The sequence below is a fragment of the Equus quagga genome, chromosome 5 (genome assembly GCF_021613505.1).
Source record: "Equus quagga isolate Etosha38 chromosome 5, UCLA_HA_Equagga_1.0, whole genome shotgun sequence".
NCBI classification, from domain to species: Eukaryota; Metazoa; Chordata; class Mammalia; order Perissodactyla; family Equidae; genus Equus; species Equus quagga.
Window position 1 is genome coordinate 58,066,729 of NC_060271.1, and position 23,602 is coordinate 58,090,330.

The 23,602-nt window shown below is 35.2% G+C and overlaps 1 protein-coding gene across 2 annotated transcripts in view; it reads right to left on the minus strand.

Moving 5' to 3' along the window:
• Positions 1-23,602, minus strand: part of EIF5B (eukaryotic translation initiation factor 5B) — a 79,506-nt gene that overhangs the window by 43,234 nt on the left and 12,670 nt on the right. For both annotated transcript variants that reach the window (XM_046663044.1, XM_046663043.1), the window contains exons 2-9: positions 11,405-11,530; positions 11,219-11,303; positions 9,874-10,549; positions 8,112-8,323; positions 7,555-7,705; positions 4,544-4,642; positions 3,969-4,058; positions 2,324-2,398 (exon numbers count right to left, since the gene is read on the minus strand). In XM_046663044.1, the coding sequence (XP_046519000.1) occupies positions 2,324-2,398; positions 3,969-4,058; positions 4,544-4,642; positions 7,555-7,705; positions 8,112-8,323; positions 9,874-10,549; positions 11,219-11,303; positions 11,405-11,530 (1,514 nt within the window). The remainder of the gene's footprint in view (positions 1-2,323; positions 2,399-3,968; positions 4,059-4,543; positions 4,643-7,554; positions 7,706-8,111; positions 8,324-9,873; positions 10,550-11,218; positions 11,304-11,404; positions 11,531-23,602) is intronic.

Genomic DNA, 23,602 nt, shown 5'->3' on the forward strand with positions numbered 1-23,602 from the left:
AACTGATAAAAACATAAAACCATATATTCATAAAGCTCTACAGGCAGAATAAAAAAAAAGAAATCAACCCTGGCCACATCATAATAAAATAAAACTGCTGAAAACCAAGACACGTGAGAAATTTAGGCTGATATCTGACTTCTCGACAGAAACAATGAAAGCCAATACAAGGAAATAATATGTTCAAAGTATTAAATAAACAGAATTTCAGCAAAGAATTCCTCACTCAGTAAATATACCCTTAAAGAATGAAGAAGAGAGAAAGATATTTTTACAAAAGCAAAAATGGAACATCTCACTAACAGATTCATACTAACGGAAATTTTAAAAGATCTTCTTTAGGCAGGAAGAAATGATCCCAAATGGACGGTCATAGATGCAGAAAGAAACAAAGCATAACAAAAAGCTAAGAATATGAGGAAAGTTAAATAAATATTGACTGTAAAAAATAATAATAAGCTATTATGGGGTTTAAAAAAGAACTAAATCAGGGGCCAGCCCCATGGCCAAATGGTTAAGTTCGTGTACTCTGCTTCGGCGGCCCAGAGTTTCACCAGTTGGGATCCTGGGCACAGACACGGCACCGCTCATCAGGTCATGCTGAGGCAGCACATCCAGAGGCACCCACAACTAGAATATACAACTATATACTGAAGGGCTTTGGGCAAAAGAAAGGGGGGGAAAAAAAAGAAGACGACTGGCAACAGATATTAGCTCAGGTGCCAATCTTATAAAAGAACTAATTTAAATAGTAACAATGATATATTAATTGGGACTTGGGTAAATGTTGTTCATGTATTCTGTTTTTTGCATTGTCTAGAAAGATGGTAACATTAGACATTGTTACTTCAAAGATCTATGCTAAAAGTCTTTAGAGTAACCACTCAAAGTGGAAAAGTACACAACTTCCAAGCTCATGGAAGGAGAAAAGAATGGAATTAAAAAAAAAACAAAATCCAACATCTAAAACATGGTTAGAAAGGAGAGGAAAAGAAACAGAACAAGATGGACTTAGTAGGACGATAAATATAAAACCAATATACTTCATTAATTACATCACATGTTAGATGATCTAGGTAAAATATAAAGGTTGACAAACTGAACTTAAAAATCTCAACTATATGCTGTTTAAGGATACAGAAAGAGTAACAAAGATAGAAAAAGATCATGTAAATCAAAGCTGGTGTAGCTATATTAATACTAGAGAAAGTATACTTTAAGGCAAAAGGCATTGCTAGAAACGAATAAATATAAATAAAATAAACAATAAATAAATAAATGATAAAAGAGTCAATTCATCAAAAAGCTGTCTGTATTCACCTAATAATATAGCACCAAAATATGTAAAGTAAAAATTAACAACTTAGGGAGAAACAGACAATCTATAATCATGGTGGGAAATTTTAACACACCACTCTCAGTAACAGAAAAAACAGGCCAGGGAAAAAGCCTCAGAAAAATATAAAAGACTTGAACAAAACGATCAGCAAACTTAACTAAATATAGAGAACAAGGCACCCAACTACAGCAGAATAAAAATTCTTTCCAATAGCATATTAAGCATTTACAATAATCAACCATTTCCTGGGTTGTAAATTAAGTCTCAACATCTCTCTCTAATCACAATGAAGTAACAAAAAGATAATCAGAAAATCCCCACTTTTGTAAATTAAGAAATACAATTCCAAATAAATCACTGTTAACAGTTAATATGAGAAAATGGAGATTAAAAAATATCAGCCTATCAGAACCTGTGGAATTTAGCTAAAGCCATGCTTAAAAAAAATTTACGGTTTTAAAAACATTAGGGGAAAAAAGGCTACACAATCAAACAGCCAAATATCTATCTCAAGAAGTTAGGAAAAAAGCCAGTAAATTAAACCCAAAGGAAGTAATAGTAATCTTTATACTCTGTATAATACGTTAGTTTAAAGGACAAAAAAGTAATGACAAAGAAAAATACTTTTATTCATCGAGATTAGGAACTATACTATTTATTTCTATTATCTTTGTACTATATTTTAAATTAAAAGGGGTTTTTCATGGGCTAGCTTTAATAACTTAACCCCATTTATGACATTATCACTCTGAAAAAATGTATTCTAAATTCCAGGCAGATATCTTACAAATGGCCTTCTGAAAAACCATTTATTCATAAAATGATGATTCACATGAGGATTTAGGAATCATGGCAATGGAGAGAGCAAGACTGGTCCCCATCCCCAGGAATGTTCATATGGCTTTCATGATCAGGAGACTACTCTATAGTACATACACCTCTAATAGCACTAGATGCATCAACGTGTGCTTATGAGCTATTCACCTTGTTCTCTCTCCTCATCACTGGCCATAGCTTCCCAATCATCCAATCCAGTATCCTCAGTTTCTTCTTCCTCTTCTGTAAATAACAGTTTTCATTAAAGACATAGGAATTATCTAGAAATGAGATTGCTTTTAGAAAAAGTGGAAAATCATGCTGACATAAAAAAATGTTTAAATTATGCCTATACATATACAATTTACAAATACATATACAAATACATATATAATTTCATTATCTTTGGAAATACTTTTTCAATACAACTAGCATTTTGTAATTACCATTACTAAATGCTTCACAATCTCCTAGTATTTCTAACATACCAAATTAAACTTAACTCAGATTTCATATTTGTGGTAATCATACTAGAAACTCAGACATTTAAATGTTCTTTTAGATCTTGAAAACAGTACATGATCACACTCAGTTCTTGAGACAAATGAAATTTCCATTTCTTCTTTTTGATCTTTCAACTTATACCTTATACATAAGAATTTATGATTTTTTCTTCTGCTTTAACCTCTACAGATACACACAAATACTACTTACATTACTTAGCTGGAGGTACAAAGCTACACCTCCACTACAGTTGAAAATTAAGAACTGAATGTTGTGCTTACAACCAAAAAATAGGCAGAAAGGTAGAATTTTGAATATTAGACTTAATACTCTCCTTAACAATAATGACTCTCTTTTAACTGAAATCCAATCAAGCAAAACTATTCTCAAATAAAAGGAAGATAAAGGTGGGACATACAGTATTTGCTCCCTGTAATAATTATTATTTGCCAACAAGTTGGATAAGTCATTTTGAGGAGGAAATGAGTCAGGTACATGTACCCAAAACATCCTTCTAAATTAGCAATTCTTTCTACTGCTACAAATATCACCTAGAATAGTGAACTGCTATTAAGCATATCAACCCAAACTTCTCTAATTTCATCATGCTAAACTGAGGTGTAACCAGGTAAATGATTACTTTTATACTGAGAATAAGAGGGGGAAAAAGAAAAAAAGGAAGTATCAATAATATCTGTCATAAGTGTAGGTCAGTCTTGATATTCTCTAAAGCTGTTCCCACTCCTACTCCTCTCTTTAAACACTGAAGAGTCTCTTGATTTTACTACCAAACACATTTAGCTAGCTTCTGGTTCTATCAACATCTAGTTCCACAAATAGAACAATATCTTAAAAAAAAAAAAAAAAATATATATATATATATAGAGTCTCCAACCGCAAAACACACACACACAGATAATTTATGAATAAGATGACAATTTTTATGACTCTTGAAAAGTTCTAATTAAAAATGCTTTCAATTTGCTTCTAACAGATTAAATAAAGAACTTCATGTCTTCTTGGCACCAGTCAAGATTTCTGACCCATAAATAAAAACATCAGAGAAAATCCAAAGACCTCTATCCCTCTCTACAAAACATTTTGCTGACACTACTGAAAAGAACAAGCAGTTTCACTTCCACACTTTTTCACAGTGGAAATAAAAAGAAATGGATGAGAGAAAAGAAAGAATAATGAAGAAAGAAGGCCATCCTGCCAGATATTTGGTTTCCTCAAACAAATGATAATGAAGACAACTTATGACACATCGGTGCCACTTAACAGGAATTAATTAGTCAGTGCTACTGGCCTGGTTCAACAGGAGGAGGTGTCTCTTCTTTTTCTGGTACTCCCTGTTCCACAACTTCTACAGCAGCACTTAATTCTATTGGTTCAGACACTGAAAAAAGGGCAGAAACCAAGTTAACAATACTTTTTCAAGTGCATAATTTCTGTCAGATACTCTGTTAAGTACTGAATAAAAGCCAGAAGTGCAAAACTAAATTCTTTGGCAACTTTAGAAAGCATTTAAACATCAGTCCTATATTTTACAGGAAATAGTGGTTTTTCTTTCTGTTCAAGGAATAGAACATAACATTACAAAAGGTTGAGAAGGAAACAAAGAAAAAATAAGAATGATTGTTGTGCTTTTCAGTTTAGTTAAGTTATTTATAAGGCAGGATTCAGATTTTTCAAAGTGCTTTTCCATTAACCTGTCATTTGCATCAGTTGAGAATGATAACAATAAGAAACAGGTATAGGAAATAAGTTTCAATACCTGATTCTGACTTGTTGATTTCTTTTTAAAAGACATTCTGTTTTGAAGATTGTGGGAAAAAGGCAAACAAAACTGTTTCTAAATCACAGGCCATTTTGTATACAAACCTTCTTTATTTTCTAGCTGTGGTGGTGTTTTTTTCTTCTTTTTATCTTCATAAATTGGTCTTTTCTTTGGCAAAGAGTCTTTTGATGGCACTTCAACACCTGACGGATAAAAATGGAAAACTTCAGGTTGATATTATTTGCATGTTACCTAAAATATACTACCTAAAAAGATGACATCTTATCCACCTTGGAGATACATACTCCAAAATACAAAAGAACATTTGTGGACAAATCTTTATTTTGGGGGTGAGGAATACTGGCCCTGAGCTAACATCTGTTGTCAATCTTCCTCTTTTTGCTTGAGTAAGATCATCACTAATCTTTGCCAATGTTCCTCTATTTTGTATATGGGACACCACCACAGCACGGCTTGACGAGCAATGTGTAGGTCTGTGCCCGGGATCCAAATCCACAAACCCCATGCCACCAAAGCAGAGCGTGCAACCTCAACCACTACACCACTGGGCTAGCTCCCACAAATCTTTTTTATATAAAGTATTTTGAAACTTACACACATTAAAATTCCATTTTTTTGGTGTCCAGTTCTATGACTTTCAATAAATGCACAGAATATGCAACCACCATCACCATGAAGATGCAGAACAATTTCATCACCCTGTGCTGTTCTGTGTAATCAAATCCTACTCACATCCTTAGCCCCCAGCAATCACTGATCTGTTCTACATTCCAAAAGATTTGATTTTTCCAAAATGTCACAGAAATGAAACCTTACAATCTGGCTGTTGTCATCATAATGGATTTAAGAGTCATCCTCATTGCTGTATGTACTACTACTTCCATTCCTTTTTACTGCTGAACAGCATTCCTTGTACATAGCGTACCACAGTTCCTTTATTCATCAGACAGCTGAAGGACATTTGAGTTTTCTAGTTTTTGACATTTATGAAGAAAGCTGCTATGAACATTTGTATGCAGGTTTTTGTGTCAACATTTCTCTGCGGTAAATATTTTGGAGTGGGAATGATGGGACATTAGGCAAATATGAACTTAATTTTGTAAGAAACTGACAAGTGTTTTCCAAAGTGGCTTTACAATTTTGCATTCCCACCAGTAATGGATGAGAGTTTCAATTGTTCTGCATCCTTGCCAGCATTTGGTAACGACAGCTGTTTTGTTTTTTAATTTATTTATCCCAACAAATGTGTAGTGATATCTCATTGTGGTCTTAATTTGAATTTCCCTAGTGACAAATGATGTTGAGCATTTGTTTCACATGCTTGTAGTATCTCGATGAATTGTTCTGCAAACTACTAAGGACTACTGTTCAAATCTTTTGCCCATTTTTAAATAGGGTTGTTGGTTTTCTTATCGTCGAATTTTGAGTTATCTTTATATATATACACAAGTATGTACTGGGGGGATTTGGGGAGAAAAAAAAGAAGATTGGCAACAGCTGTTAGCTCAGGAGCCAATCTTTAAAAAAGAAAAAAAGAAAAATACGGTGAAACATGACACTCATAAATATTTTATTGGTAATGAACCCACAAATAAAATGAAAAATAGGTTTTAAAGTGTGGTAATAACGTCCCACCCCCACCCCCAAGATATCCATGTCCTAATTCCCAGAACATGTGAATATGTAACCTAACATCGCAAAAAGGACCTGGAGATGGGAGAGAGCATCCTAGATTATCCAGGTGAGCCCAATCTAATCACATGAGTTCCTATAAGTGAAGAACTTTCACTGAGGTACAGGCTGAGGTCAGAGGAAGATGCGACTATGGAAAAATGGTCAGAGTGACGTAAGGTGGGTGGCTCTGAAGATGGATAAAGGGGTCATGAGCCAAGGAACGTGGGTAGCCTCCAGAAGAAGACAAAGAAATGGATTCTCTCCTAAAAACTCCAGAAGCAAATGTAGCCCTGCTGGCACGTTAGCCCAGTGAGACCCATGTCAGATCTACAGAACGGTAAGATAATAAATTTGTGTTGTTTTAAGCCACTAAATTTGTGATAACATGTTCAGCAGAAACAGAAAACAAACTAAGCATAACAGAAGTTTTCATTACCATCACAAAATGAAGTTAATAAGTCCATTTTTTGCCAATATGGCCAGCTTTCACAGCTGGTTAAAAGCAAATAAAAGCAAGATTCAGGGGCCGGCCCTGTGGCCGAGAGGTTAAGCTTCCGTGCTCCAGCGGCCCAGGGTTTCATCCGTTCGAATCCTGGGCCGGACATGGAACAGCTCATCAGGGCATGCTGAGGCGGCGTCCCATATCCCACAACTAAAAATATACAACTATGTACCGGTGGGCTTTGGGGAGAAAAAAGAAAAACAAAATCTTACCAAAAAAAAGGTAAGATTCAATTAAAAAGTGACTTATCCAAAATGAAAACGTTAATATCAAATCCGTAATTTGTTCATATTTGAATTCATGGTTGTTATTATCCAGTTTTGAACATCTGTTCTAATATTTTTCTCCTAAATAGAGCAAATAAATTTTGTCAAATTAAGACACGGCAGAGCAAACCAATGTCAAAACTGATTTGCAAGTAACGTTACTGAGTCTGAGGAGAATACATCTTCATTAGTCTAACAGGTAATGGTGAAATCCCAGAAGAGAGAGAGCACTACAAATGGAATGGCTCTCTACTGCAATCCTTCCTCTCCTTTCCCGTAACAAACTACTAATAGAGGTTCCTCTCACCTCTGTTGGGTTACTGACATGGTCTCACACTAAGGCAGTGATGGGTACATGGGGACTCATTTTACTATATTCCCTGTTTTTTGTTTATTTCAGAGGACAAAAAACCTTATTTATAGACATACTATCCATACTATCATTTACACATAAATTTTTTATCACAGTATAGAAGTCAGCTACCCTAAATAATAAAATTATCTCAACTATTCCTTACATTTTTATTGGACTTTTTCATAGCATTTTCATAGGAATTCTCCTTCTGATTCCATTCTCCTTTTGACGATTATAGAGGTACAACCACATGAGAGAAGCTTCCAGATTGTTCAGCTACTTAACAATACTACTCACCCTGAGCTTGTAGAAGTTTAAGGGTAGCTTCAGCTCTGGCTCTGGCTTCTCTCTGGGATTTAGTTAAAAGTTTCCCCTCTTTTTTCAAGCGTTCTTTTCTTTCTTTTTCTTTTTGCTTTTTCCTTTCTCTTTTTTCTTGTTCCAATCTTTCCTATAAAAAGGTACATATCAGACAAAAATTGGATTAGGTTAATGGATTAAAAAATTTAAATGTAAAAAACCCAAACTTCAAAGCTCGTAAGATATATGTAAACTACTATGTTAGAAGACTCCAAATGAAAATATTTTAAATGTTGTACAGAATGATTACTAATTAATATTACATGAGAGTAAACTATGTGTTGGTCATAATATATAAGCAATTTCTGTCTGTACCTGAGGAAATAAAGGTAGGATTTTCTGTACCTTTTCATCTTATTATTTGTATCAGAACAATAATGTAACTGAATTACCATACAACTAGGCAATTCTTAGAATTAGAAGGTTAGAGAGATTTTATAGAGAACAGATTTTAAGTTAAACACAATGCTGATGTCAGCAACTTCATGAAAACATACCTCTTCTTTACGCTTGGCTTCTAATTCTTCAAGTCGTTTTATACGTTCTTCCTCTTCTCTCTTCTGTCTTTCTTCCTCTTCTTTAAGTTTGGCCAGAGCTTCTTGCATAGCTTTAACTGTGGCTTTGCTAGGTCCTTTTTTCTTCTCTTTCTCTTCCTTTTCTCCTTTCTTTTTCTTCTTATCTTTTTTCTTTTTGTCTCCTTCATTATCATCTACAAAAAAACAGAGGCAGAGTTAAAAGAACAAAGAAAGTTACTTCCTAAGGCAATGATGAACAAACCTCAGAATTCAAGGACCATAATGTGACAAGGCTGATGCTAGCAGCAGGCTAGGGTCTCATCAAGGCATCTTAAGCACTTGGGAACTTGAGTACCCAGAACAGCTCAGAAACACTCAATGTTCACCTCCTTAAAAGCCTACAATGCTGGTGTTGGTCTGAGTTGTCCTGAAGGATGCAAGAAGACAAGAGGATCCTGTCAGTGGGAGAAGACATACTGTATTCTAACGTATCTTTTAATTCACAATGTCTGAATTCCTGCCTAACTTCTGTAGTTCGTTTTGCTTCTTTAAGATGGGGATGACAAGAATGATGCCTAAACCACCTTGAGGGTATATTAGGAGGACAAAAATACAAAAATGGAGATAATTATATTCCAAGAACTCTACAGCAATATGGAATTAAAGATTATGAAGCTACTTTCATGGTATTTCTCCTCAAAGATGTCCAGATAATAAAAATTTGAGTGGTTAAAAAACCTATGTCAAGGGGCTGGCCCTGAGGCCGAGTGGTTAAGTTCGCGCGCTCTGCTGCAGGCGGCCCAGTGTTTCGTTGGTTCGAATCCTGGGCACGGACATGGCACCACTCATCAAACCACACTGAGGAAGCGTCCCATATGCCACAACTAGAAGGACCCACAACAAAAGAATATACAACTATGTACCGGGGGGCTTTGGGGAGAAAAAGGAAAAAAAAAAAACCTATGTCAATTTTCCCATTAAAAGTTTTCTAGTCTCGGGGCCAGCCTCGTGGCCGAGTGGTTAAGCTCGCACGCTCCAGTTCAGCAGCCCAGGGTTTTGCCGGTTTGAAACCTAGCACCACTCAAGAAGCCATGCTGAGGCAGTGTCCCACACAGCACAGCCAGAAGGACCTACAACTAGAATATACAACTATCTACTGGGGGGCTTTGGGAAGAAGGAAAAAGAAAATTAAAAAAAAAAAATGTTTTCGAGTCTAAAGAAAAACTATGTCAATCATTTGATCTTTATTTTCTTTCTGAATAAGAGGGGGAAACTTAACCAGAAAGCTTATTGTTAGTTGGTTCTGGTACAAAAACATGGCTCACTATTGCTTAGAAGATTTTAACTTATTTTAGTTTTTATTTTCTATTTCATAGACTGAACTGGATTTTTAAAAGCAGGAAAGAATTCAGATATTATGTGACACTGAGTTATCAAAAGGAAGAATAGATTTTACATTGGGCAACTTCCAGTCTTTATCAACAGCAAAAAACTGTTTTTCAGTGATATTTTATAAAAGTCCTAATCTGTGTGCAAACCATTTGAAAGATATTTTATATGATGTATCTAAAATGCTCAAAATAAAAATCAATTCAAAGAGTACTTACATGTAATTTTTAAAAGGATTCTTACAATTAAGTACCTTTATAACCAAGGACAAATAAAGTGACTGGGACATAATGACCAAAACTTAGACTAAATACGAATCCAAGCCTTTTGTCCTTTCCTCGATAACATTACCAACCTTCAGCGGCTGTGGGAGTCTCTCCTTTCTCTTCAGAGGCAGGGGCTGCTCCAGCATCAAGAGTCACTTTGGATTTTGCAGCTTCCTCTTCAGATTTCTTTTGAGATTCTTTTTGTTTACTCTGATCCTTTTTACCAGTTTCTAACTCTTCTTTTTCTTTCAGCTTCCGCAGTTTTGCCTTTTCTTCGTCTCGCTTTTTTCTCTCACGCTCTTTCTTTTCTGCCTTCTTTTGGGCCATTGTCTTAATTTTGAAGGAGGAGTCGTCCTCTTCATTCCCACTCTCCACATTAGGACCTGGCTTATTTTTTTGATTTTTTTTTTGTCCTTTCCTAGACTGCAAAAATTCATCTGATTCATCACCACTTTCACCTGAAGAATTTACTCTGAAACGCTCTTTAATTCTTTTACTGTTATCCTCATCCTCTTCTGATCCATCCCACTTTTTATTTGATTTCTGAGCTTTCCCTTTAGCTTTTTTAGAAAGTTTATTGAAATCATCATCATCATCACTCCCAGAGCACATTTCCACTTTTGGTTTTGCAGTCTTTTTTGATTTTGAATCTTTATCTTCCAACTCTTCACTATCATTATCATCAAAACTTTGTTTTTTGCCTTTCTGTCCTTTCTTTTTTTTATCTTGTTTTGAGGTGGATTCTTCTTCATTATTTTCTGTTGGCTAAAAAATTTCCATTGTTAGATATATTAAGAGAGTTATGTTTTATTTTTTAAAATAATTGAGACTCCTCAGAGTCATGTACTTCATTAACTACACAAAGAAACAATTCTCAAAGTAATTTCAAAATAAGGTCCTTTTTACAAGAACATAAAATTCAACCAAGTACCAAAAGCTAGCCAAGCCCTCAGGCACATCTCACATTCACTGTACACTTCAGAACCCAGGTGCACTGAATCAAGGACTAACCAACCACCAGTCCACATTTACTACCTTCTTCAGATGATGCACAAAGCCTAAGGAGGAAATTAAAAGAAGAAAAAATATCTACTGCTTTTCCATTACTTTGAGGTTTATCCAAATTCAAAGAACGAAAAAGAAAGAATATAGAAAATTGGAGGTGAAGATGGGAAACGCTGTATATCCAAATGTACCAATTTTATGAACAGACAACATACCACAACATACCACATATTTGGATTCCCAAATAAAATAAGTTTATATCTTTTGGAGGTTCTAAAACACATTCTCTCCTAAAAATTGTTTTCCTTCTTTGACATTAGAATTTATAGAAACTTTAACTAACTATATACACATTGCTGAAACTTTCCAAAAGCAGCTCCGTACAACTGGCACTAAGAAGCATGAATGGTAACCGGATCGGTCTTTCACCTTTACTGCAGCAGCTTCTCTGTCAGCTTTGATGCCTTGAGCTTCCCAAGACAATTCTTCCAGTTCTTTCAGGATATCATCTTCACTAGAAAAGGATTAAAATACATTTTGAGGCAATGGATTAGTTTAATAAGTGAATCAAGTCCCAAAGCTAATAAAAATCAAATATATTTAAAATATACTTACTCAAAGTCTTGCCTTTTTTTCTCCTTTTTCTTTTTCCCCTTTGACTTTTGAGGTTCCTGTTCCTTGGCAGCACCAGCTCCTTCTATTTCTGCAGCCAAGGCATCAAGATCAGCATCATCTTTGGCACTTAAATGGAAACAAAGATATAAATGTTACTCAAGACAAAAATAATCTACCACATTCACTTACAGATAATTTTTTTTTTTTTTTTTTTTTTTTTTTTTACCATTTTAGCCTTCTTCATGCATTAGCAGCCCAGTGAGAAAAATCATTTGTCAAGTTCTTTCCATGACACTGTTGGGTTATAGCTACTCATCAGATTCCCTGCATCTGACTCAATAAAGTTTCTGAGAAACACTCAAATCAGAAAGACCTATGATGAAGAGCTCCAGGAAAAAAATCTAGGTAATCAAGAAAAGGAAATTAACTTTCGTTGATACTAAAGTTTTTTGTGTTTGTATCTAAATGGAGTTATTTATAAAATGAAGAGAACTTAAAAGATAAAACAAGCCTTAGTACTTGATTATTAATAACAATATCTAAATATTTGGACACCTATCCATTTTTGCCTGGAATACCAGAGATTTTAGAGCTGGAAGGAACTTTAGAGATCACCTCGTCTACTATCTCATTTTACCAATGGGAAAATTAAGATGCACAAAGTTTGAATGCCTTGAACAAAACATGACCACACATCCAAACCTAGATGAATTAGGAATGATTCACTAAAAACACATAAAACACCCCAAAATCCAGAACCAAATCTGCTCACAATCTTTTACATTCCTGGTTTTGTTTCCGGTTCCATCCCACAATGTCCTCATCTACCAATATCATGTGGAGAAAACCAAACTAACTTCCAGCTAAAACCTACAGAAAACCAAGGAGACCAGTCAGTCTGAGATGTGTAAGTAGAAAAGGTGGACGAATCCAAATAAATGACGGAATGAGAAAACAAAGATCTCATGTAACATGCCTCCACTGATGGACACCTTGTTATAAAGATGATTCATTTCAGCAAAAAGACTTTCTAAAGAGAATAACTTTTAATTATATGATAAATATAATTTTAAGATTATATAACAAGGCATTTGAGGACAGGATTCTCAAGAAGCTTAATAGAAGCCAGTAAAGCAGGAATTGCAAAATGGTAAGTGCCATGAAGTAAGGGAATCTAATGCTTATACAAATAGTTGGCCAGAAGTGAAACGTTCCTTTTGTCCTATATCTTAGCCAGTGTATTTGAGGAGGATCACAGAACACTGAACTGCTGCACTGGTGGTGACTTCCTAGAGCACCAAATCCAAAATGAGAAAGTCAGATGTTTCCTAGCAGAGGAGAAGCCTGGAACCAAGTAGTGAAAGAGGTGGAACAGGAGTTAGCTAGGCAAAGGGGGTGTGCATATCAGACACAATGAGGACAAAAATCTACAGGGAATAAAGTGCATTGTCCTCAGGAGGACTCATAAAAGAGCACCTGAATCAACAGAGAAACTTTTTGTAAGCAATGGATTTCTTGACCCCACCCCAAATCTAGGGAACCAGAAACTGAGGAGGGGGAGCAAGGCAGTGTATTTCTAGCAATCTTTCCAGGTGACTGTGGGTCAGATTTGAAGTTACTCTTTTCTTTATAAATGAAGAAACTAAGGCACAGAGAATCTGCCCAGGATCACAGAAGGCAGAGATGGGATCTGAACCCAGGAGTTCTATTCCATAGTCAGAGCTCTTAATCTTGCTGACAATCAAATTTGCATTTTAGAAAGCTACCTCTGGTATGAGCGGGAGGGCAAAATCCCAACTGGTTAGGAAGCAGGAAGACTAACTGGTTAGGGAGCTTTTATAGTTAAGTGCAATGAGAAATGATGAACACCTTACTTGCAAGAGTGGCAGGCAAGATGAAGATGTGAGTCAGATAAATATTAAGGGGATCAAGTAGCAACACTTAAGCGACCAACTAAATGTATACAGAAAGGAGGAGAGAAGAATCACAGATGATTCTCATGAAGTAACAGAAACCTAAGTCTGGCCCAGCATCAGCCAGCAGTATCTTCAAGGGCATCTCTGCCACTATTTCACATTACAGCAGCTTCTGAGAACAGAGTGAGATGGGAAGGTGGTTAATGACTGAAGCTTGGCATTTCACTTCCAAAAACTTGCCAGCCCTCATTTAAACTATATTCATCTAATCAAAACAGCATGTGATTGGCTACATTTCCAGAGTATTCATTAACACCCTAAAATAACAGTATATAGGACTATATTTGCATGCTGTTGAGTCTGAAAGGCTTCTTCTGGCTAGGAATAAAAAATTAACAGTTTTTGAGTGCTTGTTGTTTATCAGGCATTGTACTGACCAACCGCTAGACATACTATATATTACATCATTTAATCCTCATAACAACTCTATGAAGTTAAGTTTAAAGACGATAAACAATTTACAAAAGGTTGCCCAGATAGAAAGTAGCATACCAGGAACTCAAGCCCAAATCTAACATCAGAACTGTACTACTTTCCTAGAAAATGGGAAATAAGTTTCTGAAAATTGTTAGAAAAATTCAAACATAGCTAGAAAATATATCAATGATATACAACATGAGTTACAGAAATAAAAGGCAATTTTCTACTATATTCAACTCAGTGTTTTCATATGCCACATTCCTCCATCATCAAGATAGAAAAATTGTTACAACTTAATGGCCTTAAAAAATGAAGCCATTAAAAATACTGTATGTGTGGTTTAAGAAACAAGCTATTTTCTAAAGTGGCTTTAGAGTTTAATATTCACACCAACAATGTATAGAGACATTCATTTTTTTTTACATCCCAGACACTATTTGGTATTATGGTTACTTTTCGTTTAAGCTGTCCTAATAGATGTGTGGTGATATCTCATCATAGTCTTCATTTCCTTAAAGACTAGTGAAGTTAAACACTTTTTCATGTGTGTATTTGCCATTCATATATACTATTCAGTGAAATGTCTCTGCCTATCTTTTGCCCATTTTCTAATTGGATTTTCTTTTAATGCTGAGTTTTGAGAACTCTTTATATGTTCTGTATATGAGTCACTGGTCAGATATGTGGTTTACAGATATATTCTTCCAGTCTTTAGCTTGTCTTTTCATCCACTCAACAGTTTTTATCAAATGAAGCATTCTGAATTTTCATGAGTTATCATTTATCAAGCTTTTTCTTTATGGACCATGCTACTGGTGTCATGACCAATAACTTTTCATTAAGTCCTAGGTCCTGAAGACTTACCTACGTTATCTTCTAAAAGTTGTGTACTTTAATGTTTGATATTTAAATCTGTGATTCATTTTGATCTTTATTTTTTGCCTATGGGTAGCCAACTGCTTCAGCAACATTTTAGACTATCCACCCTACATTGAATTGCTTTTGTGCCTTTGTCAAAAATCACTCAGCTGTGCTTGTATTGGGCTATTTCTGAGTTCTCTGTTCTGATCTACTGATCTAGTGTCTTTGTCTCTGACACTAACAGACTGTCATGATTAATGTAGCTATATTGTCTTGAAATCAGGTAGAGTGATACCTTCCCCCCTTTATTCTTATCAGAATCGTTTTATCTATTCTTAACTCTCTTGACTTTAAAATAAATTTTAGAATAACCTTGTGTACATCTACAAAAAAAATCTTGCTGGAATTTTAATACAAGTTGTGTTAACTGCAAATGAATTTGAAGAGAACTGACATCTTTATTATATTGAGTCTCTCAATCCATGAACACAGTATGTTTTTTCACTTATTTATATCTTCTTTGATTTCTTTTATCAGTGGTTTGTAATTTTCACAAAACTAGTATTTAACTTCAACCGATCTCAGTTTCTACATGCTCATTACTAACATGCAGAAATGTGACTGAAACTTTTTATGTTGATCTGGTATACTGCAACCTTGTTGAACTCACTTATTAGTTCTAAGATTTTATAATAGATTCAAGATTTTCTAGATACATGATGTTTGCATATAAGAGCAGTTTTATTTCTCTCTGATCTGTATGCCTTTCGTTTCTTTTCTCTTATCGCATTAGCTAGAACTAGTGCTATACTGAACAGTAGTGGCGATAGTGGACATCCTTGCTTTGTTCCCAGTGTCGGGGGAAAGCATCTAAATATGTCAGCTGTAGATTTTTTGGTAGATATTCTTTGTCAAGTTAAGAAGTTTTCCTCTATTCCTCGTTTTCTGAGTTTTTATCATGAATGGGTGATGAGTTTTGTCAAAAGCTTTCTGCATCTATTGGTGTAATCATGTAATTTTCCTTCTTTAACCTTTTAATATGGTGGATTACATTGATTGATTTCTGAATATTGAACACGTCTTGCATTCCCTAAATTTACTCCACTTAGTGATGGTGTTTGTTTCTTTTTATATAATGCTAAGACCTTCTGGTACTCAAGTCTATATTTCATTAGCAACTTCTGCTATCTGTATTCATGAGAATATCGGTTTATAGTTTTCTTTTTTCTATGTATTATCTTGGGCCTTGATATGAGGGTAATACCAGTTTCATAAAAACATTGAGCAAGGTCTCCTATTTTCTGGAAATGATTATACAGAACTGGTGTTAATTCTTGTTTAAACATTTAGCAGAAATCTCCAGTAAAACCATCAGAGTCTGGAGATTTCTTTTTCAGGACATTTTAAATTATGAATCCAATTTCCTTAACAGGTGTACAGCTATTCAAATTGTCTATTTCATCTTGGTGAGTTTTGACAGTTTGTACTTTGAGAAATTAGTCCATTCCACCGAAGTTATCAAATTTATGTGTATAGAACTGTTCATAGTATTTCTTATCCTTTTGATATACATCTATAATGATATACCCTATTTCATCCCTGAAAAGGCCTGTATCTAGTAAACAAATTGTGTCACTAATTAACCTTCCAAAAAAGAAAGCACTAGGCTCAGGTAATTTTACTGGTGAATAGCAAAAATTTAAGGAGGAAATGATAGCAATTCTGCACAATCTCTAGAAAACAGAAGCAATCTTCCTAACTCATTCTATGAGGCCAGCATTACCCCAATACAAAACCAAAACCACAACCAAAAGCAGTGTAAGAAAGGAAAACTACTAATAAATCTCATGAACAGATGTAAAAATCCTCAACAAAAATATATTAGCAAATTAAATCCAACAATGCATAAAATGAATTATGCACTATGTCCAAATGGGATTTACTCCAGAAATGCAAGTTTAGAATATGAAATACTGTAGGCCAACAAATTAGATAACTTAGATAAAATGGATGAATTCCTAGAAGACAAATTACTAAAAGTGATTCAAGAAGTAGTAGAAAATCTGAATATATCTATGATAAGTTAAATGATTGAGTTATTAATTTAGAAACTTCCCATTAAGAAAAGCCCAGGCCCAGATGACTTCACTGGTGAATTCTACAAAACACTTAAAGAATTAACATCATCAATCCTTCACAAATTCTTCCAAAAAGAGAGAGACAAGGGAACATTGAGGCCAATATTATCCTGATAACAAAACTAGACAAAGACATCACAAGAAAAGTACAGATGAATATTTTTATGTATTGCAAATATTCTTAACAAAATACTATCAAACCAAATCCAGCCACATATAAAAATTATACACCTTGACCAAGTGGAATTTATTCAAGGAATGCAAGGTTGGGTTCAACATATGAAAAAGCAATGTTATCAACCACATCAACAGGCTAAAGGAAAAAAATCATATGATCCTATCAATTGATACAGAAAATGCATTTACAAAATCCAACACCTATTCATACAAAAACACTCAGCAAACAAGAAATAGAGAGCAAGATCTAAACAAAGAGAAAGGTGACCCATGTTCATGAATTGGAAGACTCAATATTGCTAAGATATCAATTCTTCCCACCCTGATATACAGATTCAATGCATTCCCAAAGCCACAAAAAAACATTTTGTAGACAAACTGATTCTACGACTTAAATGGAAAAGCAAAAGACCTACAATAGTTGACACAATACTGAAGAACAACAAAGTTGGAGGATGCATTACTCCACTTCAAAACTTACTAGAAAGCTACCGTCAAGACAGTGGAATATTGGTGAAAGAACAGACAAGTGGATCAATGCAAGAGAACAGACAGCTCAATACAAACAGACCCACACAAATACTGTTATTTGATCTCTAACAAAGGAGCAAACGCAATTCAATGGAGAAAGGATAGTCCTTTCAACATTCGCTGCTGGAAGATTTGGTTGTCCACACACACACACACACACACACACACACACACACACAAAAGGAACCAAGATGCACAATTTGTAGACCTTGGGTTTGGCAATGAGATTTAAGATTAAAAAAACAAAAACAAAGGCAAAACCCATGAAACAAAAAACGATAATTTAGACTTAATTAAAATTAAAAACTTCTGCTCTGAGTTGGCCTCCAGGCCAAGTGGTTAGGTTCGCATGCTCTGCTTCCGCAGCTCAGAGTTTCACCAGTTTGGATCCTGGGCACTGACCTCACACCGCTCATCAAGCCATGCTGAGGTGGTGTCCCACATGCCACAACTAGAAGGACCCACAACTAAAATACACAACTATGTACTGGGGGGCTTTGGGAAGAAGAAGGACAAATAAAAAATAAATAAAATCTTTAAAAAAAAAAAACCCTTCTGCTCTGCATACTGATAAGAAAACGAAAACACAAACTACGCAGTAGGAGAAAATATTTGCACAACACTACTGGCTAAAGGACTTGTATCCAAAATATACCAAAAAACCTCCTATAATTCAAGGATAAGAATCCAATTAAAATATGGGTAAAGATTTTAACAGTCACCTGACCAAATAAAAGCTCAACATAATTTGTCACTAGGAAAATGCAAATTAAAAAAAGGAGACAGCACTATACAGCTATCGGAATGGCTAAAATACAAAAAGTGGACAATATCAATTGCCAGTGAGACTACCAAATGGCTGATTCTAGGATGCGGGCAAGATATAGACACAATAAGCCTGCAGCATCTTGTAATGCCAGAAAGTAAGGAAGTGATTAACCCATCTCCCCCTCTGACCCCTCGCCACCCTCGACGTCTTCCACAAACACAATGATGAGTATATAACCAAAGGAAGATACTAGCCAAATGAAAGAGCTCTCAATGGCCAATAGGAGCAACAAATTAATCTGTTAATTAGAACAATAAATGAACATAGTATTAAATTATAAACCTAAGTATAAAATATTATTTATAAGCCCATACTGATACAGACAAAAGATTAAATAAATAAATGGGGATGAGGCAAATCTCCCATGCAGAAGAATTCTAAATAAATTATGCAGACACTCCACTCTAATGGAGACACAACATAATTTTCCACTTCTTAAGTGTGGGCTGCACAGAGTGATTTCCTTCCAAAAAGTACAGCATGGAAAAAGGGAGAAGAGAGTAACTTTCCAGTGTAAAAGCCTGAGAAACACTACCTCAGCCAGGTGATCAAAGTCAACATCAGTGATATGTTAAAATCTGAGACACTATCACAGATGAGGAGTCCAAGGAGAAACAACTACTACATGTAATGTGGTATCTTGTATAGGATCAGATATATAGGACAGTAGGTAAAAACTAAAGAAATCTACACAATATATGTACTCTAGTTAATGACATATTAATTCCTTAATTACAATACATGTCCTATGCTAACATAAGATGTTAATAACAGGAAAACTGGTTGTGAGGCATACGGCTGTGTATTTTCCTCATAATTTTTCTGTAAATCTAAAACTTCTAAAAAATAGTTTATTTTAAAAGCCTGAGGGGGAAAAAACCCACCATATAATTTAAAATCATTCCAAAGGAAATAATATACTTTGGTATAAATCTAACAAAACGTGTATAGGACTTCTATGCTGAAAATTACAAAATGCTGATGAAAGAAATCCAAGACAACCTAAATAAAATGGAGAAATATACCAAGTTCATGGACTAGAAGATTCAATACAGTAAACATGTCAATTCTCCCCAAAAATGACATTCAGGTTTAAGGCAATTCCAATCAAAATTCCAGCAAGTTTTTTGGGACATAGCCAAAATTTATATGAAAAGCCAAAAGAACCAGAATAGCTAAAACAATTTTTAAAAAAGAATAAAATAAGAAAAATCATTTTACCAGGTTTCAAGATTAAATATATAGCTACAATAACCAAAACTGTGTGGTATGGGCAGGGGGACAGATGAGAGCGCCTCAAAATAGCACCCACAGAAGTACAGCCAACTGATTTTTGACAAAGATGCAAAAGCAATTCAAGGGAGGAAAGAAAGACAGCCTTTTCAACAAACGATGACAGAGAAAATGGACATCCATACCTACAAAAAAAATGAACTCCAACCTCACTACTACTACAAAAATGAACTCAGGTTACATGACAGACCTAAATGAAAACCATAAAAGTATAACCTTTTAGGAAAAAAAAGAAAATGAAACTCTTTGGGATCTAGCACTAAGCAAGGAGTTTTTAAGACTTGAAATTAAAAGATCTCCCCAAAACTGGACTTCATCAAAATTAAAAAATTTTTGCTGTGCAGGAAGACCATGTGAAAGCAATGAAAAAACAAGCCACAGAGAGAAAATATTTACAAACCACGTATATGAAAAAGGACTAGTATGCAGAATACATGAAGAACATTCAAAACTCAATAGTAAAAATCCAAGCAATTCAATTAGAAAATGTACAAAAGACACGAAAGTAATTTTACTGAAGAGCATTTACAGATAGGAAATAAAGGATGTTTCACATCATTAGCCATTTGGGAAACGCAAATTAAAATCACAATGAGATAACATTACACACCAATCAGAATGCCCTCCCTCCAAAAAACAGTGGTAATAACCAATGTTGGTGAGGATGTAGAGAATCTGGATCACACATACACTGCTGGTGGAGATGTAAACTGGAAATAACCACTCTAGAAAACAGTCGCTTCCTTAAATGTACTTACCATATGACTCAGCAATCGCACTCATGCGCATTTATCCCTGAGTAATAACAATTTATCTCATGCAGAAGCTGGTAGACAAATGTTTGTAGTAGCTTCATTTGCAACAGCCAAAAACTAGAATAACCCACATGTCCTTTAATGGGTGAATGGTTAAATAAAACAGTGGTCTATTCCCACTCCATGGAATACTATTCAGCAATAAAACAGAATGAACTATGGATACATGCAACAACTGGGATAGATCTCAAGAGAATTAAGCTCAATGGAAAGAAGCCAAGACCCAAACAAACATGAATCCATTTATAATAACAATTTGAAAAGAAAAAATTTTAGAAATGTAGAACTGATTCATGGTTACCAGAAGTTAAGGACGGGTGGAGAAGGGGAAGTGTACAGCAAGGAGATGAGAAGGTTACAAATGGACAATATAAGGGATCCTGGCAGTGATGTTCTGTATTGACTGTGGTTGTGAAGATACAAAGCTACATGTGATAACACTGTATAGCACTAAACACACACACGCACGTGTACACCAGTGAAACTGGGCAAATGTGAATACGATCAGTGAACTATATCAGTGTCAATATCCAGGTTTCAATTGTATAGTTCCGCAGGATGTTACCATTGGGAGAAACTGGGTAAAAGGTACAGGGATCTCTCTATATTATTTCTTACAATTGCATGTGAACCTACAATTATCTTAAAAGTTTAATCAAAAGAAACACTGATAAAATGAAAAGCCAAGCCACAAACTGAGAAAAAAAACTTTTGCAATACATATATCTGATGAAGGAAAAGATTTATCTATATTATATAAAGAACTAAAATCCAATATTAACATAATTTTTAAAATGGGCAAATGATTTGAACAGACACAACCAAATGAGATACAGGACTGGCAAATAAACACATGAGAGGATGGTCAATATCACTAACTAATAAGGAAATGTAAATTAAAACCACAATGAGATGCTACTACACAGTCACCAGAATTACAGACTGATAATACTAAGTGTTGAGAGAGGATGTGGAACAACTGGAACACATCCCTAGAGGGAATGCAAAAATGGCACAGCCACTTTGGAAGAGACAGTTTGGCAGTTTCTTAAAGTTAAACATACACACTTACCATATGACCCAGCAATCCCACTCCTAGGTATTTACCTAAGAGAAATGAAAACATATGTCCACACAAATACTTGTACTCAAATGTTCATAGCAGCTTTATTCATAATCGCAAAAAGCTGGAAACAACCCATATATCCATCTACCAGATAATTTATAAACAAATTGGCATCTATCTACACAATAGGATACTACTCACTGATAAAAGGAAAGAATTAATGTTACACCAACACGGATGACTCTTAAAAGTACTATGTTGGGGCTGGCTCCGTGGCCGAGTGGTTAAGTTCGTGCGCTCCGCTGCGGCGGCCCAGGGTTCAGATCCTGGGCGCGGACATGGCACCGCTCATCAGGCCATGTTGAGGCAGCGTCCCACATCCCACAACTAGAAGGACCTGCAACTAAGATATACAACTGTGTACGGGAGGGGTTTGGGGAGATAAAGCAGGAAAAAAAAGATTGGCAACAGTTGTTAGCCCAGGTGCCAATCTTAGGGGAAAAAAAAAAAAGTACTATGTTAAGTGAAACCTGGCTAGCCAATAAAGGCTACATACTCTATGATTCTATTTATATGAAATTTTAGAAAAGGGAAAACTACAGTGACCCCCAAAAAGGGAAAAATTACAGTGATTTCTGGCAAAAGCCAGTTGTAGGGAGAGAGGATTGCCTACAAAGCGTCATGAGGAAACTTTTTAACTTTTTGGGTTAAAGAAAATACTATAGAGTATAGTAAAGTATGATTGGTAAAGGACATATAACTGTATGCATTTAACAAAACTCATCGACTGCACACTTAAAATTTGTGAATTTTATTTTACGTCAATTACACTTCAGAAAAAAATAAACGTGTTAACTTGAATTTCTAGTAATACCATAAAAACAACTGAAAAGTTACAGAATTCATTTATCAGTTTACTGAAAGGTTAAGGTTAAAATTATGTAAATCTAATATAAATTATTTACCTATTTTCATAAACAAAAATAAATCTATATTTTTCTAATACCCTAATTTCTATTACACAATGTAATGTGTAACTAAAATGAAGTTACTACGAAGGAATCCTTTTAAAACATGGTATTTCTTTATTAATTTTGTGCACAGGCATGTACTCAACTTTGGTATCTGACTTTCTGGAACAAGTAAATAACAATCATACAAAAGTAAAAAATAAGACACACTTCATTCTGAGGTTAAGGCTTTTAAAGACACAAAACATTAAAAATGCTATAAAAATGTTACGATATAAAAAATGTTCACTGTAAAGAAGCAAAAAAAAAAAAAATCTTATGTGCAAATCTCTTCTCACTTCCAAACTTGGCAAATTTCATTTAATGACAGGCATCTTCCACTGAAAAGTTGTCTAAAGTTTGATAAGAACATAGGAAACCCAACTCCTTCACAAATTATTCCACAATTCAAAATCTCCAAGCTTCCTAAGATTCTCTCCTACCAACCCCTCCTCAATAATGCCTGTGGAGGGTTTACAACCTGGCTCGAAATTTCTCTGACACTCTGAGAGGTGGGGGGGGGGGGGGGGGGGGAGGGGGGGGCCTATGTCCCCTCCCCTCTAGTGCGGGGTTGTGTGACTGTTTGAGAAATTGAATACGGCAGAAATGATGATAGTTTCTGGGTCCAGGCCTTAATCTGGCACTTGAATATTCACTGCCAAGCTAATGAGGACATCTAGATCACATAAGGGAGGTTAAACATGGGTGTTCCAGCAGAGGTTCCAACCAACAGCCACTGTCAACCACCAGAAGTGAGGGAGGAAACCTTTAAGATGACTCCATCACAGCCACTACATGGGACAAGCGAGACCCACCTAACTGAGGCCAGTCAACCCTCAGAACCAAGAGAAATGATGATTTTTGTTGTTTTAAGCCACTATGTTTGGGATAACTTGTTATGATACAATAATAACCAGAGCACCCATATATTTTTTCCTATTCCTAATCAATACTCAGGCCTACAAAAATGCAAATCATGTGGATGGAAGGAGGTAAAATCCAAACCACACTATTCCTTCCTCTCTCCCCACCCCTAAATTGACAAATATAAATTGCCTGTACTCTCCAAGCACTGAGGGAAG